This window comes from Anabrus simplex, chromosome 5 (assembly GCF_040414725.1).
Source record: "Anabrus simplex isolate iqAnaSimp1 chromosome 5, ASM4041472v1, whole genome shotgun sequence".
Taxonomy (NCBI): Eukaryota; Metazoa; Arthropoda; class Insecta; order Orthoptera; family Tettigoniidae; genus Anabrus; species Anabrus simplex.
In genome coordinates this window covers 112,950,451-112,969,692 of record NC_090269.1, presented here as the reverse complement: position 1 = coordinate 112,969,692, position 19,242 = coordinate 112,950,451, and the positions used below count along the sequence as shown (strand labels likewise).

Below are 19,242 nucleotides of genomic sequence, written 5' to 3'. Positions count from 1 at the left end.
GCTGGAAAACAATTCACTGGAACACAGAAGACTATAGTTGATAATCTCTTCGCTGCTTAATGCTGCGAGCCGAAATACCCCTTTCTTTTACCAGATCAGCTAACACACTGATTCACATATAAATAACACACTTCACTAAAAGGGTAAAATTACAGTTTTAAAAGCAGCCCACGGTTCGGTACGGAAGTTCCACGCGAATACGCGCCCGTCGCGAAATAGTGAAACACTGGCACGTTTCCACAACACTTGTTACTCAGCGGTCACTACACCGTCTTTATCGATTAAAAGTAAACTCTGTCAAAGCACAGTAAATATTACGACTGCACAATTTGAAGCATCAATGAGAACCAGTTACTATTTCTGGAATAACGCCACGTTAATTACAACCACCAGACACAGAGTTGGTACATCCGCACTGTTCAAACTTCCTACAGAGTGCCGAATTAGTACAACCGTACTGCTCAAATTTCAACTACAGAGTGACGCTCTCCAGAGCTTGAGTTACTGAGGAAGCTTCGGTGACGCTAATAATGTTGGGGTTCCCGGGTATCTGAACCAACCACCAATCAGAGAGTTCGTCATGTATGATGATACAATACTTATTGTGATATATTTGTAAAACACAGCTCAAACATTAGCAAATCTCTTCCACCAATTTCTATAATACATTTCCAAATATATCTAACTTCAGAAACTGTGGAAAACCGATTGTCTACAGAAACTGACTTTATCCACAGAGCATGTTGGTCATCCTGGAATTAATATTTAGCGCGGTGTAGCCTCCAGGTTTGCCAAATCCTTAAGTTCCCATTGGCTGAAGAATATTGCTTGGTCAGCATGTAATACACGTGTCGATCCTTGCCAGCGCGTGGGTAAGCTTACTTTCTCACGGTCATACGAAAATATGAAGCAACATCCAGCGACTTACAGTCTTGCTCAACATCCGGTATTAACTATCTTGGGATACGATACTTTAACATATTGGACTGTAACCTTTATAAATAAATTTCACATATTTGGTCAAATAATATTCCAATTACTATTATGGGCCGGCAGGATACGGCTCACTACATTGAACTCAGTAAACGATAAATATGACTTATATCCACTAGCTGTCAATATCAGAGCAATAACTCAGGAGTGTTCTCACATCTGCACATCTTGGATTAGAGGTCACACTGAGTTTACTGGTAATGAAAAAGCAGACTCATTAGCTAAATCAGCTGCTACGTCTCTTTTGGATATTGCATGCCATAAATCTCCAATATGCTATGTTAAAAGACAAATCAGGCAATATATTTTAGATCACTGGAATATTTTATGAACATGTTTGAAAAGATCTGTTGCGCGAGAAATATTTTTTCTGGAAGTTCAAAATCGACTATTGTGTAAAGCATTAGTGCCGAACTTTGTTTTCACTCAATTTTTAACTGGTCATGGAAAATTTAAATCTTATTTGGAACGCTGTAAATTTAACGTTACAAACAGCTACTTATGCCTTTGTGGATCAATTCAAACAGTGAATCATTTGATAAATACTGCCCAATGTTTGAAATGAAAAGATATTTTTTACAATGCCACTTGTATGGTTGTAACCTGGAATTTTCTAAACCACTGTATCATGTACTCAAGAGACAATGTTGTTATGTGCAGTTTCTCACATTCATTAACAAAATGTTTTGTAAACTAAATTTATAAGAATTATCTTTGTTCTGATTTTAAACTATAACCCTAATATGCCTTTGGTAAAATAGGGTTCCTGTATTGATTTTCGATATTAAATAAATAATACCGGGCGAGTTAGCCGTGCGGTTAGGGTTGCGCAGCTGTGAGCTTGCATTTGGGAGATAGTGGGTTCGAACACCATTGTCGGTAGCCCTGAATACGGTTTTCCGTGGTTTCCCATTTTCACACCAGGCAAATGCTGGGACTGTACCTTAATTAAGGCCACGGCCACTTCCTTCCCACACCTATGCCTTTCCTAATCGTCGCCATAAGACCTACGGTGCAAGGTAAAGCAAATCGTAAGATAATAATACTTACAAGGCAGACACTTCCCGTCCTGGCAACAACCACCGCAACACTCTGAGCTCCTTACACACTGTAACATACAAAAGAAAATTACAATTGCGTAGAAAATGGTACAAAATAGATTTTAAACCGAAAGAATTACTTAGCTACATGTCAAACTTTGCCCTTGGGAGTACATTAATATGGCATAGCTTTCTCCCATTAAAGCGTCGTAACAGCATCAGGATTCCATTCCCCCATCCTGTGCATATGAAGTGAGCGCTCAAACAGTCGCTCAGACCATCTGATATGATACCTGAATCAGTCTCTCTAACTAAAACACTACCTGACAGACCAGCTATGTGGCAGAATTAGGTAGGCGCTTGGCTTCTGTACTAAAGGTTGTGGGATCTAATCTGAGCGCAGCCGATTGGTATTTAACTGTGTTTAAATGGGAGAGAACTGTGCCAGTAGATTTGTTTTAATGAACCCGTTTACTGACCAGAATTCCAGAATCCGGCACCTACTAAGCCAAATTGAACTCAAAAGGGGTTGTACAGTACATACTACCCAGGTATACAGCTTGTTACTATTCTCTGATGAATGCAGTATCTGTCTCTTGAAACAGGTGAGGGCAAAATGTACCGTCCATCGAAATCATAGACTCATTTATGGCTGTGACAGTATGGAAACTGCATAGGTATTTTTGGTGTTGAGTAATGGCATGAAAGATGCTACTCATAGGGCTAGTGGTGTTGCAATAGCTCTTTCTAGCCCAGTGAGGAAAGCAATGGCAAACTACTGTGTAGAGATGAGAAGAATGCAAGAATGAGGAATGTGACCAGCAAGCACGAACTTCCTGTTCTGCCCAGACAGGTCGGCTCTTATCTGCTCGTATCTGCTACACGAAAACATTGACTCACACTTTGCAGTTGGCTGGATTACAACTGACAAGGGCGAAGAGCTGCCAGTAGAAGATAATATAATGTCGCCTGAGTAGTAGCGGAGTTGCTATGGTAACCATTGCGTCATTGGTTCTGCTGGTGAAAACCCCTTCGCCCCGTGCCTCACCGGGCATGTGCATTCTTCTGATCTCCCAACAGTACATCACTACCCATCATGTCTTATGAGCCTCATCAAAGCAGAGATTTCTCGGTTTCTTTATAACCGTCTACTTCGTTTCGAAAATCTTTCGCTGAATAAATAATTTTGTTTTACTTTAAATTTCTTTTCCACTTAATTTGTTCAGAGAGGATTACTACCTAGTTCTACTTCCTCTTAAAACAAAAATGACCACCACCACCGCACGCACAACCTTTGGTGGTGCATTCTGGGGATCACATCAGCCTCCGAGCTGAAGACTTAACAGACTTAGGTATGATTGCACTCCAGGCTGCGGTAATGAAATGGCGTATGGCTTTTAGTGCCGGGAGTGTCCGAGGACATGTTCGGCTCGCCAGGTGCAGGTCTTTTGAACTGACACCCGTAGGCGACCTGCGCGTTGTAATGAGGATGAAATGATGAAGAAGACAACACATACAACCAGCCCCCGTGACAGTGAAATTAACCAATGATGATAAAATTCTCGACCCTGCCGGGAATCGAACCAGGGACCCCCTGTGACCAAAAGCCAGAACGCTAACCATTTAGCCATGGAGCCAGACTCGGCTGCGGCTAAGAATATCAGACACGGACTGTCCCCTACAATCATTCAAATTCCAACCAAATAGCAATTAAAGAAGTAAACATCAACTTGAATATAGTTACTAAGCATATCTTAAAAATTCATGAATTTGTTTGATATGAAGTGCTCAGGAGTCTTTAAGAAGTGACAGCAGTAAACAGAAACATTTATCATACTCTTGTAATCAAGATTAATATGGACAGTGAGACTTTTTGAGGGATACATGGAAGATATATATTTTAACATTTCAGACGAAACGCATTTTTTAATGTATTATGATTTCTACGCACTCTTTTCTCAGAAAATTCACTTACTTTCACTAAGTAAATAAACTCGTGCCGTCATACCTAGGTGGTGCAACTCTTTTCAGGCACACCTCCAGTGGAGGTGAGCTGCATGTACTGTTTTAACCACATACCATCGAAAGGTTTGAATACAGGTCCGTCGACTATAGCAACGCATAACTAATGTACACTTGGTTCGTCTCCAGACAAGACCGATAATTTACACAATCAAGTCAGGTGACTGCTGCACACACTGTACTACTTAAGGCGTATCACTTGACAAGACAAGAACACAGCACCAAAACAATACCAACCACAAAACAACAAGAGCCCAACACTCCTGGAATCGAAGCCGGGTCTCCGAGGACGGCACCTATTAGTCCTCACCGTTACGCTACGAAAGCAGGCAATTCACTAAGTGAAAAATGTTATTACATTTGTTTATTACTTAATCATTTCGAAATGTATATACATGAAATTCCATTTAGAGTAGTAAATTAGCAACAATTCATACTTAATCAAATTTAATCAGTGCTGTTATCAAAATACAGTTTACCTTCACTGTATATAACAATCCTGTGAATACCCACGACCAATATTATATCTACAGATTCAATAGTTTCAGAGAAATGTGTCCTTAAACATTATAAATTGCAAACAAAATATTTTTCATGAACATGGAAGCATGTATCATTCCATATTCTTGGTTTTGGATTAAGAAGATACGATTCAGTGTACGGGCAAAGTCTTACTGTTCTATATGGAATATTGTGGGAAAATGCGAGCCTCGAAGTACGTGTATTTTTTTGTTCAGTTCAAATCACAACTCTGCTATGTGTCCGTATAGAGTGTAATATGAATCCTATAGATTCTAAGCGTGCACAATTCTCTATGCACCAATCAAAAAGTTAGTGATGAAGCTTACCGCTTTCTCATCCTTAATACACTCGGGAGGAGCAGCAACCACCAGAGCTAACAGCAACAGCACTACGAACATCACCAAACTTGCTCCCCTCATGTTGTTCTGAAACATAACAAAGCAGCGTTATAATGAGCTTGAAAAGTATTAAACATAAGGCGATATTCTTACGGGCAGGTCAGTCTACGCATATGCACAGCATGCTCAGAGAATAGGGTACGTCTCAGTTTAGTGTCGAACATTGGCACTTCTTGTGTCGGTTTTTAATTTTTTATTACTGGTTTAACGTCATCCTAACTCAGATAAGTTTTCGGTGACGATAGGGACGCACTCTGAAAGATATATAAAAGCAGGCTCCCCGCGAACAGCAAGAGTGACCAGGAGTGTTGGGCTCTTGTTGTTTTGTGGTTGGTATTGTTTTTGTGCTGTGTTCTTGTCTTGTCAAGTGATACGCCTTAAGTAGTACAGCGTGTGTGCAGCAGTCACGTGAGTTGATTGTGTAAATTATCGGTCTTGTCTGGAGACGAGTCCGCCTGTGTGGTGTAGTGGTTAGCGTGATTAGCTGCCACCCCCGGACGTCCGGGTTCGATTCCCGGCTCTGCCACTAAATTTGAAAAGTGGTACGAGGGCTGGAACGGGGCCCACTCAGCCTCGGGAGGTCAACTGAGTAGAGGTGGGTTCGATTCCCACCTCAGCCATCCTCGAAGTGGTTTTCCGTGGTTTCCCACTTCTCCTCCAGGCGAATGCCGGGATGGTACCTACCTTAAGGCCACGGCCGCTTCCTTCCCTCTTCCTTGCCTATCCCTTCCAATCTTCCCATCCCTCCACAAGGGTCCTGTTCAGCATAGCAGGTGAGGCCGCCTGGGTGAGGTACTGGTCATACTCCCCAGTTGTATCCCCCGACCAAGAGTCTGAAGCTCCAGGACACTGCCCTTGAGGCGGTAGAGGTGGGATCCCTCGCTAAGTCCGAGGGAAAAATCGAACCTGGAGGGTAAACAGATGATGATGATGATGATGATGATGATGATGTCTGGAGACGAACCAAATGTACATTAGTTATGCGTTGCTACAGTCAACAGACCTGTATTCAAACCTTTCTGCATGGAGCCGCTGATCGACGTGACTGTTCCGTGAGAAACCAAGTGAAAGGTGAGACCTGCCGATCAAGATTACGGAACGATCGCCCGTTCCAGCAAGTGAAGATCCGCTGTGAGAACAAAAGACTTTTGTAAATAGCCACTAATCACTGAAGTGTTGTCATTCATTGTCAAGTACACTGATTCTGGATTAAATTAGTCCAATAAAACAATCAGTGTTTTATTCGTAACGGTGTTATGTAATAGGGTAGATAATAGGGTAGCACTACTAACTTTGAAGTATCAGTAACCAAAAAGACCGAGCGAGTTGGCCGTGCGGTTAAGGGCGCGCAGCTGTCAGCTTGCATTTGAGAAATAGTGGGTTCAAACTCCACTGTTGTCAGCCCGGAAGATGGTTTTTCGTGGTTTCCCATTTTTGTTTTACTTAAGGCCACGGTCGCTTCCTTCCCACTCCTTGATGGCATCTGTATCTACGTGATTTTACTCCTGTTCCCATGGAATTAGTCAATTTGTTTTGTGATTCTGTCAGTGTTCGTCGACTTTTATGTGTCCTTTCCTATCCCATCGTCACCATACGACCTATCTCACGGTGCGACGTGAAACAAATTGTAAAAAAGAAAAAGTAACCAAGAAGAAAATAGTTCAGAAAATGTGTCCTCCTTTTTTGATTTTACAAACCAGGCAACCGTGAACTTAGGGTTTTTTGTTTGCCTTCCTTAGTATATTTTTCATTATTTTTCTGCTGGATTCTTCTCTCTCTTTAGTCCAAATTCATCTAGTCGTTTCGCTCGATTCTTCCCCTTGCTCACCTTGCAATTCGTGAATTTTAGATCTAAAGAACTCCCTGTTTTCAACGTCTTTCTGTGCGAATCTCTTTAATGTAAGGATTTTTTCCCCCATTCAATTTTATAACATCTATATCTGTTTGATTTTACTCCTGCTTTCATAGAATTAGTCAATTTGTCTTGTGATTCTGTCAGTGTTCGTTGCTTTTTATGTGATCTAAAATATTAATTTGACTTTCCTTGATGTCACTGTGAATATCAGTGTATTATTATTGTTACTATTAATACCATCCAGTCTCTTGGCTGAATAATCAGCGTATTGGCGTTCGGTTTTTAGAAGGCCTCAGGTTACATTCCCCGCCAGGCCGAGGATTTGAGTTGCATATATTTATTTCCTATGGTTTGGGAACTAGATGTTTGTGTTCATCTCAGTACATTACCCTTCATATACATTAAGCATTTTGTGGTGGTTAACAGAATGGAAGGCTGAGGTTCGGATCCCGGTCGATTCTGGATTGAGATGCTTTTCATCTCAAAAATCACGTCGAGTCAGGAAGGGCATCGGCCTTAACGCCCAGCCAAATCCAAAATAAACCTGGGAGCCTCCAACAATTTTAGAAATGACTGGGATAAGCTGAAGCACGTTTAAAGGTTATTATTATTATTATTATTATTATTATTATTATTATTATTATTATTATTATTATTATTATTATTATTATTATTATTATTATTATTATTATTATTATTATTCCTACTACGCAGTACGTCACCGTGGTCAACCTAAAGGCCTACCCTTGACTCAGGACTCCTTGAAACCAGCAGGTGAACCAATCAAGCTCTTAGTGGGTTGACCTTGGATTTAGCACCTCAGCTAATGTTTCTAACATACACGAGTCCAGTCATGTGCTACTGACGTTAAATCTTGTTACATCACCCGTTTAGCTTAACGATAAAGAGAAAATCTGTAAGCTAAAAACTGACTACAGGCAATTATGTGTCCGCCGTTGACGGAGTTTTTCTTCTTCTTATAATATACTTACCCTCCAAGGTTGGTTTTTCCCTCAAACTAAGCGAGAGATCCCACCTCTATCGACTCAAGGGCAGTGTCCTGGAGCGTCAGACTTTGCGTCTGGGGATACAACTGGGGAGGATGACCAGTACCTCGCCCAGGCGGCCTCACCTGCTATGCTGAATAGGGGCCTTGTGCGGGGGATGGGAAGAGTGGAAGGGATAGACAAGGAAGAGAGAAGGAAGCGGTCATGGCCTTAAGTTAGGTACCATCCCGGCATTTGCCTGGAGGAGAAGTGAGAAACCACGGAAAACCACTTCTAGGATGGCTGAGGTGGGAAACGAACCCACCTCTACTCAGTTGACCTCCTGAGGCTGAGTGGATCCCGTTCCAGCCCTCGCACCACTTTTCAGATTTCGTGGCAGAGTCCGGAATCTAACCCGAGCCTCCGGGGGTGACAGCTGATCACACTGACCACTACACCACAGAGGCGGAAATAATAATAATAATAATAATAATAATAATAATAATAATAATAATAATAATAATAATAATAATAATAATGTACTGACTGTCGTTGGATATGTCGTAGGAGTGGATTACGTTCTATGTAATGTTCAGATATACGACAGCATGTATACTCTCATGGCTCCTCGGTATTTAAGAATCCTTGAATCTCTACTAACTACGCAGAAATTCAGTCTCTCGAATTTGATCACAAGCGTCAGGCATAACTGAGCTACCCTATCCTCGCCGCTAGATGAGGGGTTCATTCATTCCATTCCTGACCGGTCAAATGACTGGAAACAGGCTGTGGATTTTCAATAATAATAATAATAATAATAATAATAATAATAATAATAATAATAATAATAATAATAATTCCCTCTGGCTGTTGCTAGTCTGGTACAGTTCTTGTAAGGCAAGCCCTCTGACGAGAGGGAAACTGCGTGTTAATATGCTGGAAGATAGTTTTGTGTTTAGCGCGAGAGTTACAGCAGACAAGGGAATTAACCATTTAAGATTTAAATCTTTCGCCCCTATTGGGAATCGCATCTGGGGCTCCGAGGTCCGAAGGCAAAGACGCTGACCACTCAACCATGGAGACGGATAATAATAATATTTCTTTCTTTCTGTATGTGTTTCTTTCTTCTTTCTTAATCTGTTTACCCTCCAGGGTTGATTTTTCCCTCGGACTCAGTGAGGGATCCCACCTGCCTCAAGGGCAGTGTCCTGGAGCGTGAGACTTTGGGTCGGGGGATCCAACTGGGAAAGAGGACCAATACCTCGCCCAGGCAGCCTCACCTGCTAAATGAACAGGGGCCTTGCGGGGGATGGTAAGATTGGAAGGGATAGACAAGGAAGCGGAAAGAAAGCGTCCGTGGTCTTAAGTTAGGTACCATCCCGGCATTTGCCTGGAGGAGAAGTGAGAAACTACGGAAAACCACTTCGAGGATGTGTGAGGTGGGAATCGAACCCACCTCTACTCAGCTGACCTCACGAGGCTGAGTGGAACCCGTTCCAGCCCTCGTACCACATTTCAAATTTCGTGGCAGAGCCGGGAACCGAACCGTGGCCTCCGGGGGTGGCAGCTAATCGCGCTAACCACTACACCACAGAGGCAATAATAATAATAATAATAATAATAATAATAATAATAATAATAATAATAATAATAATGTACTGACTGTCGTTGGAGATGTCGTAGGAGTGGAATACGTTCTTCATAATGTTCAGATATCCGACAGCATGTATACTGTCTTGGCTCCTCGGTATTTAAGAATTCTTTAATCTCAACTATCTACGCAGAAATTCAGTCTCTCGAATTTGATCACAAGCGTCAGGCATAACTGATTTACAAAGCTTCGTGCTGAACGCTCCTCATTTTCATATATATGTATATTTCTTTTTTCTTTTTTTTTTTTAAGATATTTGTTCGTGGTGTCGACCTCTGTAGATCTTTTGCCACTACTTTCACCAGATGAAATGAACCTGCGTGTAAGTGGAGTTGCGGAAGTGTAGAGTTTTGAATGTGAGGAAAGGAGCGTTATGGACAACACAAAAACCCAGTACCAAGGCCAGGGATATTAATCATGTGCAATTTAAAACCCCTGACATGGTCGGGAATCGAACTCGGGGCCGCCGGGCGACAAGCGGACGTGTTGCTCCCTACACCGCGGGGCCGGACCTTTTTAATATAAGTATTCAATTGAATGTGTCACGCAAAACACGATTTCTGCGGCACGTCAGACAACATAGATACTTGAGTGTTTTAGCATGGAATAAAAAAGTCGAAAATCTAGCAGCACAGCATATTTTGACATTGCGCTTTCATAATGAAGTATGTGCCAATTAATTATGTGGAGATATGTTTTTATAAATTTTATTTGGTTAAAGTAAAAAATATACCTTTTTCTTAAAATGTAACTGGTTTTAAAATGATGTTTGTAAAATAAAATAACGAAACATCCAGTCGAATGGATGTATCTTCTTCTTCTTCTTCTTAATCTGTTTACCCTCCAGGGTCGGTTTTTCCCTCAGACTCAGCAAGGGATCCGCCTCTACCGCCTCAAGGGCAGTGTCGTGGAGCTTCAGACTCTGGGTCGGGGATACAACTGGGGAGGATGACCAGTACCTCGCCCAAGCGGCCTCACCTGCTATGCTGAACAGCGACCTTGCGGGGGGATGGGAAGATTGGAAGGGATAGACAAGGAAGAGGGAAGGAAACGGCCGTGGCATTAAGTTAGGTACCATCCCGGCATTTGCTTGGAGGAGAAGTGGGAAACCACGAAAAACCACTTCCAGGATGGCTGGATGGAAATCGAACCCCTCTCTACTCATGTTAACTCCCGAGGCTGAGTGGACCCCCTTCCAGCCCTCGTACCATTTTTCAAATTTCGTGGCAGAGTCGGTATTCGAACCCGGGCCTTCGGGGGTGGCAGCTAATCACACTAACCACTACACCACAGAGGCGGACGAGTGTATTTTGAATGTAATGCAATCTAATGCCGCCTCTGTGGTGTAGTGGTTAGCGTGGTTAGCTGCCACCCCCGGAGGTCCGGGTTCGATTCCCGCCTCTGCCACGAAATTTGAAAAGTGGTACGAGGGCTGGAACGGGGTCCACTCAGCCTCGGGAGGTCAACTGAGTACAGGTGGGTTCGATTCCCACCTCAGCCATCCTCGAAGTGGTTTTCCATGGTTTCCCACTTCACCTCCAGGCGAATGCCGGGATGGTACCTAACTTAAGGCTACGGCCGCTTCCTTCCCTCATCCTTGCCTATCCCTTCCAATCTCCCCATCCCCCTACAAGGCCCCTGTTCACCATAGCAGGTGAGGCTGCCGGGGCGAGGTACTGGTCATACTCCCCAGTTGTATCCCCCGACCAAGAGTCTGAAGCTCCAGGACACTGCCCTTGTGGCGGTAGAGGTGGGATCCCTCGCTGAGTCCGAGGGAAAAGCCGAACCTGGAGGGTAAACAGATAATGATGATGATGATGATGATGATGCAATCTAATATCTAGGCCTAACTGAAGTCAAATGAGGGTTTCGTTGATGATTTTATAGGAAAAAACCGTGGCACAGCAGACAGTAAAACGCAATAAACAAGACCTTAATTGGCATGCTAATAGTAAAGGTTTGCCATCCCTGATCTAGTTATTCAGGCGAGCTGACAGGCTCAGACGCTAGTATGGCCCATGTTAGTGGGTCTGGTAGTAAACTCCACTAGAGTTAGGTTTCTTTTGATGGGTTTAAATGTTCGATTGATAAACCCCACCCTGGGTTCAATAAGGCATAATCATGTTTTATTTTTACAGGTTGTTTTACGTTACTCGGACACAGTCAGTTCTTATGGTGACGATGGGAGAGGATGGGGCCGTGGCCTTAATTAAGGAAATTTGCCTGGTGTGAAAACGAGAAGAGGGGTTCGAACCCAGTATCTTCTGAATACCGGATACTGGCCGCACTTAAGCGACTGCAGCTACCGAGCTCTGTTGAAGTAAAATCGTGAGATACTGTAGGTAAAGTCCGGCACGGGCTCAACTACGTACTACTCTCCTTTAATGCAAGATGCTCTGTGGTGGAATTTTGCTATCTGCCCACAGTATGAAACGTGCAAATAATCAACCACCTCCCATCCCTGCCGTCTGTCCCAAGTTAGACGTGCAAACGAGCAACTTCCTTCCCGTGCTGATACACGCACCAAACTCTCAGCCGAAATACGCGGACACGAAGACGAAGAATGGAAGGAGACGACTAACGCCGAGGAGGTGGAGCCATTTCATTCAAAGTTCAATTTGTTATTCTACAACAGACATCCTAACGTCTTTGTTTTCACGGACACACTCAAGTGAATACTTATATAAAAATGAGGAGCGGTCAGCAGATCGTTGCTCTTAGAAGAAATAACAAAGTAATGAGTATGTACGAACGTACTGCACGTTGGCGAGTGACGTTCGTTCGTTCGTAATCTGTTTTCCCTCCAGGGTCGGTTTTTCCCTCGGACTCAGCGAGGGATCCCACCTCAAGGGCAGTGTCCTGGAGCTTCAGACTCTTGGTCGGGGGATACAACTGGGGAGTATGACCAGTACCTCGTCCAGGCGGCCTCAGGCTGAACAGGGGCCTTATGGAGGGATGGGGAAGTTGGAAGGGATAGACAAAGAATAGGGAAGGAAGCGGCCGTGGCCTTAAGTTAGGTACCATCCCGGCATTTGCCTGGAGGAGAAGTGGGAAACCACGGAAAACCACTTCCAGGATGGCTGAGAAGGGAATCGAACCCCACTCTACTCAGTTGACCTCCTGAGGCTGAGTGGACCCCGTTCCGGCCCTCGTACTACTTTTCAAATTTCGTGGCAGAGCCGGGAATCGAACCCGGGCCTCTTGGGGTGGCAGCTAATCACACTAACCACTACACCACAGAGGCGGACGGCGAGTGACGTACATACGCAAAACAATATCCTGCTCTGAATTTGTTTAAAAGGCATCCAGCGAAAACAAAATTATGAAAGAAAGGATCGAACAGTTTTAACTTACAAATTGAATAAACATTTTGAAACACCACAGTCCTCAGTGTGATGTTTCGAAATTTCAAAGCCAGTCCTCGGCTTGAGTAGTGAGAATGCATTTGGTCAATTTATGCTGAAATATAGACTGGCGGGATTTACCACCTCGATGGGCTAATGATATGACCATGTCAGAGTTTAACAACTCCCGTTGGTGGGTTCGATTCCAGCTGACAACAGTGGTATTTACATTTTGAAGGTGCTCAAATACGCCACCTTCCTGTCGGTATATCTATCAACACCCACGCAAAAAAAACTCCTGTCGGACAAAATTCCAGCCTGCAGGTGTCTCCGAAAACTGTAAAATTAGTTCATGGAACGTAAAACCAAAATTATTATTATTCTTTCTTTCTTTCTTTCTTTCTTTCTTTCTTTCTTTCTTTCTTTCTTTCTTTCTTTCTTTCTTTCTTTCTTAATCTGTTTATCCTCCAGGGTTGGTGTATCCCTCGGACTCACCTCTACCGCCTCAAGAGCAGTGTCCTGGAGAGTGAGACTATAGGTCGGGGAATACAACTGGGAAGGAAGACCAGTACTTCGCCCAGGCGGCCTCACCTGCTATGCTGAACAGGGACCTTGTGGGGGGAAGAAGAACTTACGGTCCAAATACGAGGTCGAATCTAAAAGTAAGTTACACTAGCTCGCCACGAGAGCACGCTGTGTGTCGTGAGCGTGGCCAATGCGGATGAAACTACAGTAACTCCTAACAGGTCCGATAGGAAGGTTGGTGTGGTATCCCGTCGTGTTGTGTGTGCAGAGTGGGCTAGGTTCAATGAAGCGTCAACTGGATGTTCACTCCAAATTGGAAGTGCGTACAACAAACCGATTTCTATTGCATAAGCGGTTCAATTGCACGGACATGCATCGTGAAATCACTGCTGTGTATGGTCAGCACGCAATTTCTCACCCAGGTATTGTAAAGTAGTATAAGCAATTTGACGCCGAACGCACGGATCTCACGGACGAATACCGCGAAGGCAGGCCGGCAACGTCCAGTACCGTTGCAAATGTTGACCGTGTGGATGGGGTCATTAGAGAGAATCGGCGCATAACAATGCAGGAAATTGCCAGCATGCTGTACATTTCGTAACGCAGTGTGTTCTCCATTGTTCACCAGCACCTTGGAGTTCTTAAACTGTGTCAAAGATGGGTCCCACGTCTGCTCACCGATGTTCACAAGTGACAAAGTTTCCAATCGTCACTGACATTTTTGCGAGGGTATTCTGTGGAGGGCAACGAGTTTCTGCGGTGAATCATCACAGAGGATGAAACATAGATCGACTACTTCATCCCCGAAACAAAGAGAACATCAATGGAATGGGTGCACACCACGTCACCACTACGAAAGAAGGCCAAGGTACAGCCTTTAGTAGGAAAGGTAATGGCGACAGTGTTCTCTGACATGGAGGGTGTGGTGCACGTAGAACTTATGCCGAAAGGGCGACATTCAACGCGGCTTCGTATTGTGAAACCTTGAAACGGTTGCGTAAGGCAATTAAAGAAAAGCGGCGAGGAAAATTGAGCGCTGGTGTGATTTTGTTGCACGACAACACAATACTTCACATGGCCTGCCAAACGTCTGAACTGCTGCAGCGATTCAAGTGGTAGGTATGGCAACATGCTCCATACAGTCCAGATTTAGCGCCATGCGATTATCATGGGTTCGGTAAGATGAAAGAGGATATCGGTGGACGACGATTCCGAAACGATGAGGAGGTGAAAGCAGCTATATCCAGGTGGTTACATAGCACTGGAGGCGTTTTCTACGCATCCGGAATCGAAAAGTTGGTTGACCGTTCCGAGAAATGTCTACAGGATTAAAGTAACCTTTCTCCGCCATTCCGATTGCAACATCGCTCTTTATACACTGACTGACAGAGCAAATGCAACACCAAGAAGGAGTGGTCAGAACTTTATGCCAATTGCAGGATAGACTGACGTCACTGAGGTATGCTCATGATGTGAAATGCGCCGCTGTGCTGCGCGCGTAGCGAACGATAAATGGGACACGGCGTTGGCGAATGGCCCACTTCGTACCGTGATTTCTCAGCCGACAGTCATTGTAGAACGTGTTGTCGTGTGCCACAGGACACGTGTATAGCTAAGAATGCCAGGCCGCCGTCAACGGAGGCATTTCCAGCAGACAGACGACTTTACGAGGGGTATGGTGATCGGGCTGAGAAGGGCAGGTTGGTCACTTCGTCAAATCGCAGCCGATACCCATAGGGATGTGTCCACGGTGCAGCGCCTGTGGCGAAGATGGTTGGCGCAGGGACATGTGGCACGTGCGAGGGGTCCAGGCGCAGCCCGAGTGACGTCAGCACGCGAGGATCGGCGCATCCGCCGCCAAGCGGTGGCAGCCCCGCACGCCACGTCAACCGACATTCTTCAGCATGTGCAAGACACCCTGGCTCTTCCAATATCGACCAGAACAATTTCCCGTCGATTGGTTGAAGGAGGCCTGCACTCCCGGCGTCCGCTCAGAAGACTACCATTGACTCCACAGCATAGACGTGCACGCCTGGCATGGTGCCGGGCTAGAGCGACTTGGATGAGGGAATGGCGGAACGTCGTGTTCTCCGATGAGTCACGCTTCTGTTCTGTCAGTGATAGTCACCGCAGACGAGTGTGGCGTCGGCGTGGAGAAAGGTCAAATCCGGCAGTAACTGTGGAGCGCCCTACCGCTAGACAACGCGGCATCATGGTTTGGGGCGCTATTGCATATGATTCCACGTCACCTCTAGTGCGTATTCAAGGCACGTTAAATGCCCACCGCTACGTGCAGTATGTGCTGCGGCCGGTGGCACTCCCGTACCTTCAGGGGCTACCCAATGCTCTGTTTCAGCAGGATAATGCCCGCCCACACACTGCTCGCATCTCCCAACAGGCTCTACGAGGTGGACAGATGCTTCCGTGGCCAGCGTACTCTCCGGATCTCTCACCAATCGAACACGTGTGGGATCTCATTGGACGCCGTTTGCAAACTCTGCCCCAGCCTCGTACGGACGACCAACTGTGGCAAATAGTTGGCAGAGAATGGAGAACCATCCCTCAGGACACCATCCGCACTCTTATTGACTCTGTACCTCGACGTGTTTCTGCGTCCATCGCCGCTCGCGGTGGTCCCACATCCTACTGAGGCGATGCCGTGCGCATTGTATAACCTGCATATCGGTTTGAAATAAACATCAATTATTCATCCGTGCCGTCTCTGTTTTTTCCCCAACTTTCATCCCTTTCGAACCACTCCTCCTTGGTGTTGCATTGTCACTGTCAGTCAGTGTATAACACGAAGAGCACCCCTGATTTTTTTCATCGGTATAATTAAAATACACCTTGTATGACCTTTACAGTTCGTTTCACTCGAGTATCATACTGTCAGCAGGTGTTCACTTTACACATACTACATGTGGGTAATTTGTGATAACATGAGTACATTTTGCATGCAATGAATTACACGAAATAGACAGCTTCAAGGAGTCTGAGTTTAAGTCTACGACGACATTATTGTCTTCTATGTGAAGTTGTGTGGCACTTTAACACATGAACCACATCATCATTTATTCCTTATCAAAAAATAATAATACTAGCAGTTTTAAGTTTAGTACTATGGCAAGTTTCTGGATTGTGGTGACCTAATCATATAAGTCAAGGGATCACTATTTACTAGCAACGCATGACCTGTTATTTTCTGTTTCTTTCTCTTTCTTTCTTAATCTGCTTACCCTCCAGGTTTGGCTTTTCCCTAGAACTCAGCGAGGGATCCCACCTCTACCGCCAGGGCAGTGTCCTGGAGCTTCAGACTCTGGGTCGGGGATACAAGTAGGGAGGATGACCATTACCTCGCCCAGGCGACCTCACCTGCTATGTTGAACAAGGGCCTTACAGGGGAATGGGAAGTTTGGAAGGGATAGACAAGGAAGAGGGAAGGAAGCGGCCGTGGCCTTAAGTTAGGTGCCATCCCGGCATTTGCCTGGAGGAGAAGTGGGAAACCACGCAAAATCACTCCCAGGATGGCTGAAGTGGGAATCGAACCCACTTCTACTCAGTTGACCTCCAGAGGCTGAGTGGACCGCGTTCCAGCCCTCGTACCACTTTTCAAATTGCGTGGCAGAGCCGGGAATCGAACCCGGACCTCCGGGGATGGCAGCTAATCACACTAACCACTACACCACAGAGGCGGACTTCTGTTTCTTGAACAGCCAAATCGAGCGAGTTGGCTACGTAGTTCGAGGCGTGTAGCTGTTTGTTAGCTTGCACTCCATAGTGGGTTCGAACACAACTGTCGGCAGCTCTGACGGTGGTTTTCCTTGGTTCCCCTTTTTCACACCAGGCAAATGCTGGGGATGTACCTTCATTAAAGCCACGGTCGCTACCTTCCCAGTCCCAGACCTGTCCTATCCCACCGTCGCCATAAGACTTTCTTCTGTCGCTGTGACGTAATCATTAATATTATTATTGTTGTTGTTATTGTTGATGTTGTTGTTGTTGTTGTTGTTGTTGTTGTTGTTGTTGTTGTTGGGTTTACATCCTGCAATGTTGTCCCGCAGGAGTTGCTTCACCTGCCAATAAATCTACCGACACGAGACTGGCGTACTTGAGCACCTTCAAATACTACCGGACAGAGCCGATATCGAACCCATCACCTTGGGTTCAAAATGCCAGCGCTCTATACCTGGGGTAAAAACAAGACGGCCTCAGTTACTGGAAGTGAACTAGAAACCAGCTGTCAATCACACCCTGCATCCCGCTGAGTTAACGAGTGCTAAGTGATCTCTGTTTGGTGTGGAGAAGTTGCCAAACCACTTTCTTCCACACTCTCTTCAGTCTTCACGCTTTCCTCGTGCCGAGTGCACTAGACGATTTGGCAACTCCGGCTATAGTAAATCCTATAAGCCGCTAACAGACACCGGGCAGCCGCTCGAGAGTAGTGGTGTGAGGTGAGGTCGTCACGTTTTGTCCGCAAATATGCCACCTAGCGATAGTGCGATATACAGAATGAAGCGAAATTCGCGCACTCGGGCATCGCAGCGCGACTCCTCACATGCCAGCAATAAAAAATGTATCTCACAATAGTTCGTCCTCAGAGTATATCCGGCAGAAACAGGACGTTGAAAAGTGGCAATCTGGCAGCACTGTAACCACATGTAGGGTAACTACCTCTGTCAGCACACGTTCGGCGTGCTGGACAGTTGGTGCAGTGGATAGAGTTTTGGGTTAGCATGCAGGAGGTCGAGGAATCGATCCTGGGTTGAGGCATATGTTTTTTTTATTTCCTAACTGTAGTCCAGGTGGTATGGTATCTAGCATCTTAATCGTCAACAGCGATTGCAGCGGGCCCCCATTTGCACTTACATGCTGCGATCCTAGAAATGGATGAACAGTCGTTTTCATTGGTCAGCTTTGAAATACGCCCTTTCCACGTCGTGGGCGTGAATTTATTCTCTGTTGACGATTAAGATGCCAGATACCATACCACCTGGACTACATTTATGAAATAAAAAACATACGCCGCCACCCAGGATCGACCCCTCGACCCCACGCATGCTATCCCAAACTCTATCCACTGCACCAACTCCACAGCACGACTAATACACCCTGTATAATAGACAGATAGATCTTCTTTTTAAGAACTTGCTTTACGTCGCACCGACATAGATATTTTTTGCTAAGTTATTTGCATTACGTCGCACTGACGCAGATAGGTCTTATGGCGACGATGGGACAAGAAATGCAAATGAGTGGGAAGGAAGCGGCCTTGGCCTTAATTAAGGTACAGCCCCAGCAATTGACAGGTGTGAAAATGGGAAACCACAGAAAACCATCTTCAGGGCTGCCGACAGTGGGATTCAAACCCATCTCCCGGATGCAAGCTGACAGCTGCTCAACCCTAACCGCACGGCCAACTCGCCCGTTCTGACACAGATAGGTCTTACGGCAACGATGGGATAGGAAAGGCTTAGGAGAGAGAAGGAAGCTGCCGTGGTCTTAATTAAGGTACAGCCCCAGCGATTGAGGTTCGAACCCACTATCTCCCGGATGCAAGCTCACAGCTGCGCGCTCCTAACCGCATGGCCAACTCGCCCGGTAATAGATAGATCAATGCAAATAGAGATTATTGGATGTTCCACACAAACCGAACTATAGATATCGTAATCATAGGCACAGGACTTCCATTTTTACATGGAACATAGAGAGATGGTATTTAATTTCAAGAATCGCATGTAGGTGCATTTTTATGGGTTTAAACGGTGGCTAGCTTGGTGACAAGCCACTGACAAATGTCATATGGCTATCACGCTCCGAGGGCAATACTAATCTATATTTTCGTTATCACCTTCATTAATATCAACTGCACGGCATGGAAAAGGAAATCACTTGTCTCAATCTCACAG

The 19,242-nt window shown here is 45.1% G+C and overlaps 1 protein-coding gene across 1 annotated transcript in view; it reads right to left on the bottom strand.

Annotated features, from left to right (window-relative positions):
• The window catches only part of LOC136874385 (uncharacterized), a 79,706-nt gene that overhangs the window by 21,117 nt on the left and 39,347 nt on the right, over window positions 1-19,242 (bottom strand). The window contains exons 3-4 of the mRNA XM_068227781.1: window positions 4,904-5,002; window positions 2,044-2,101 (exon numbers count right to left, since the gene is read on the bottom strand). Coding sequence (XP_068083882.1) covers window positions 2,044-2,101; window positions 4,904-5,002 — 157 coding nt within the window. The remainder of the gene's footprint in view (window positions 1-2,043; window positions 2,102-4,903; window positions 5,003-19,242) is intronic.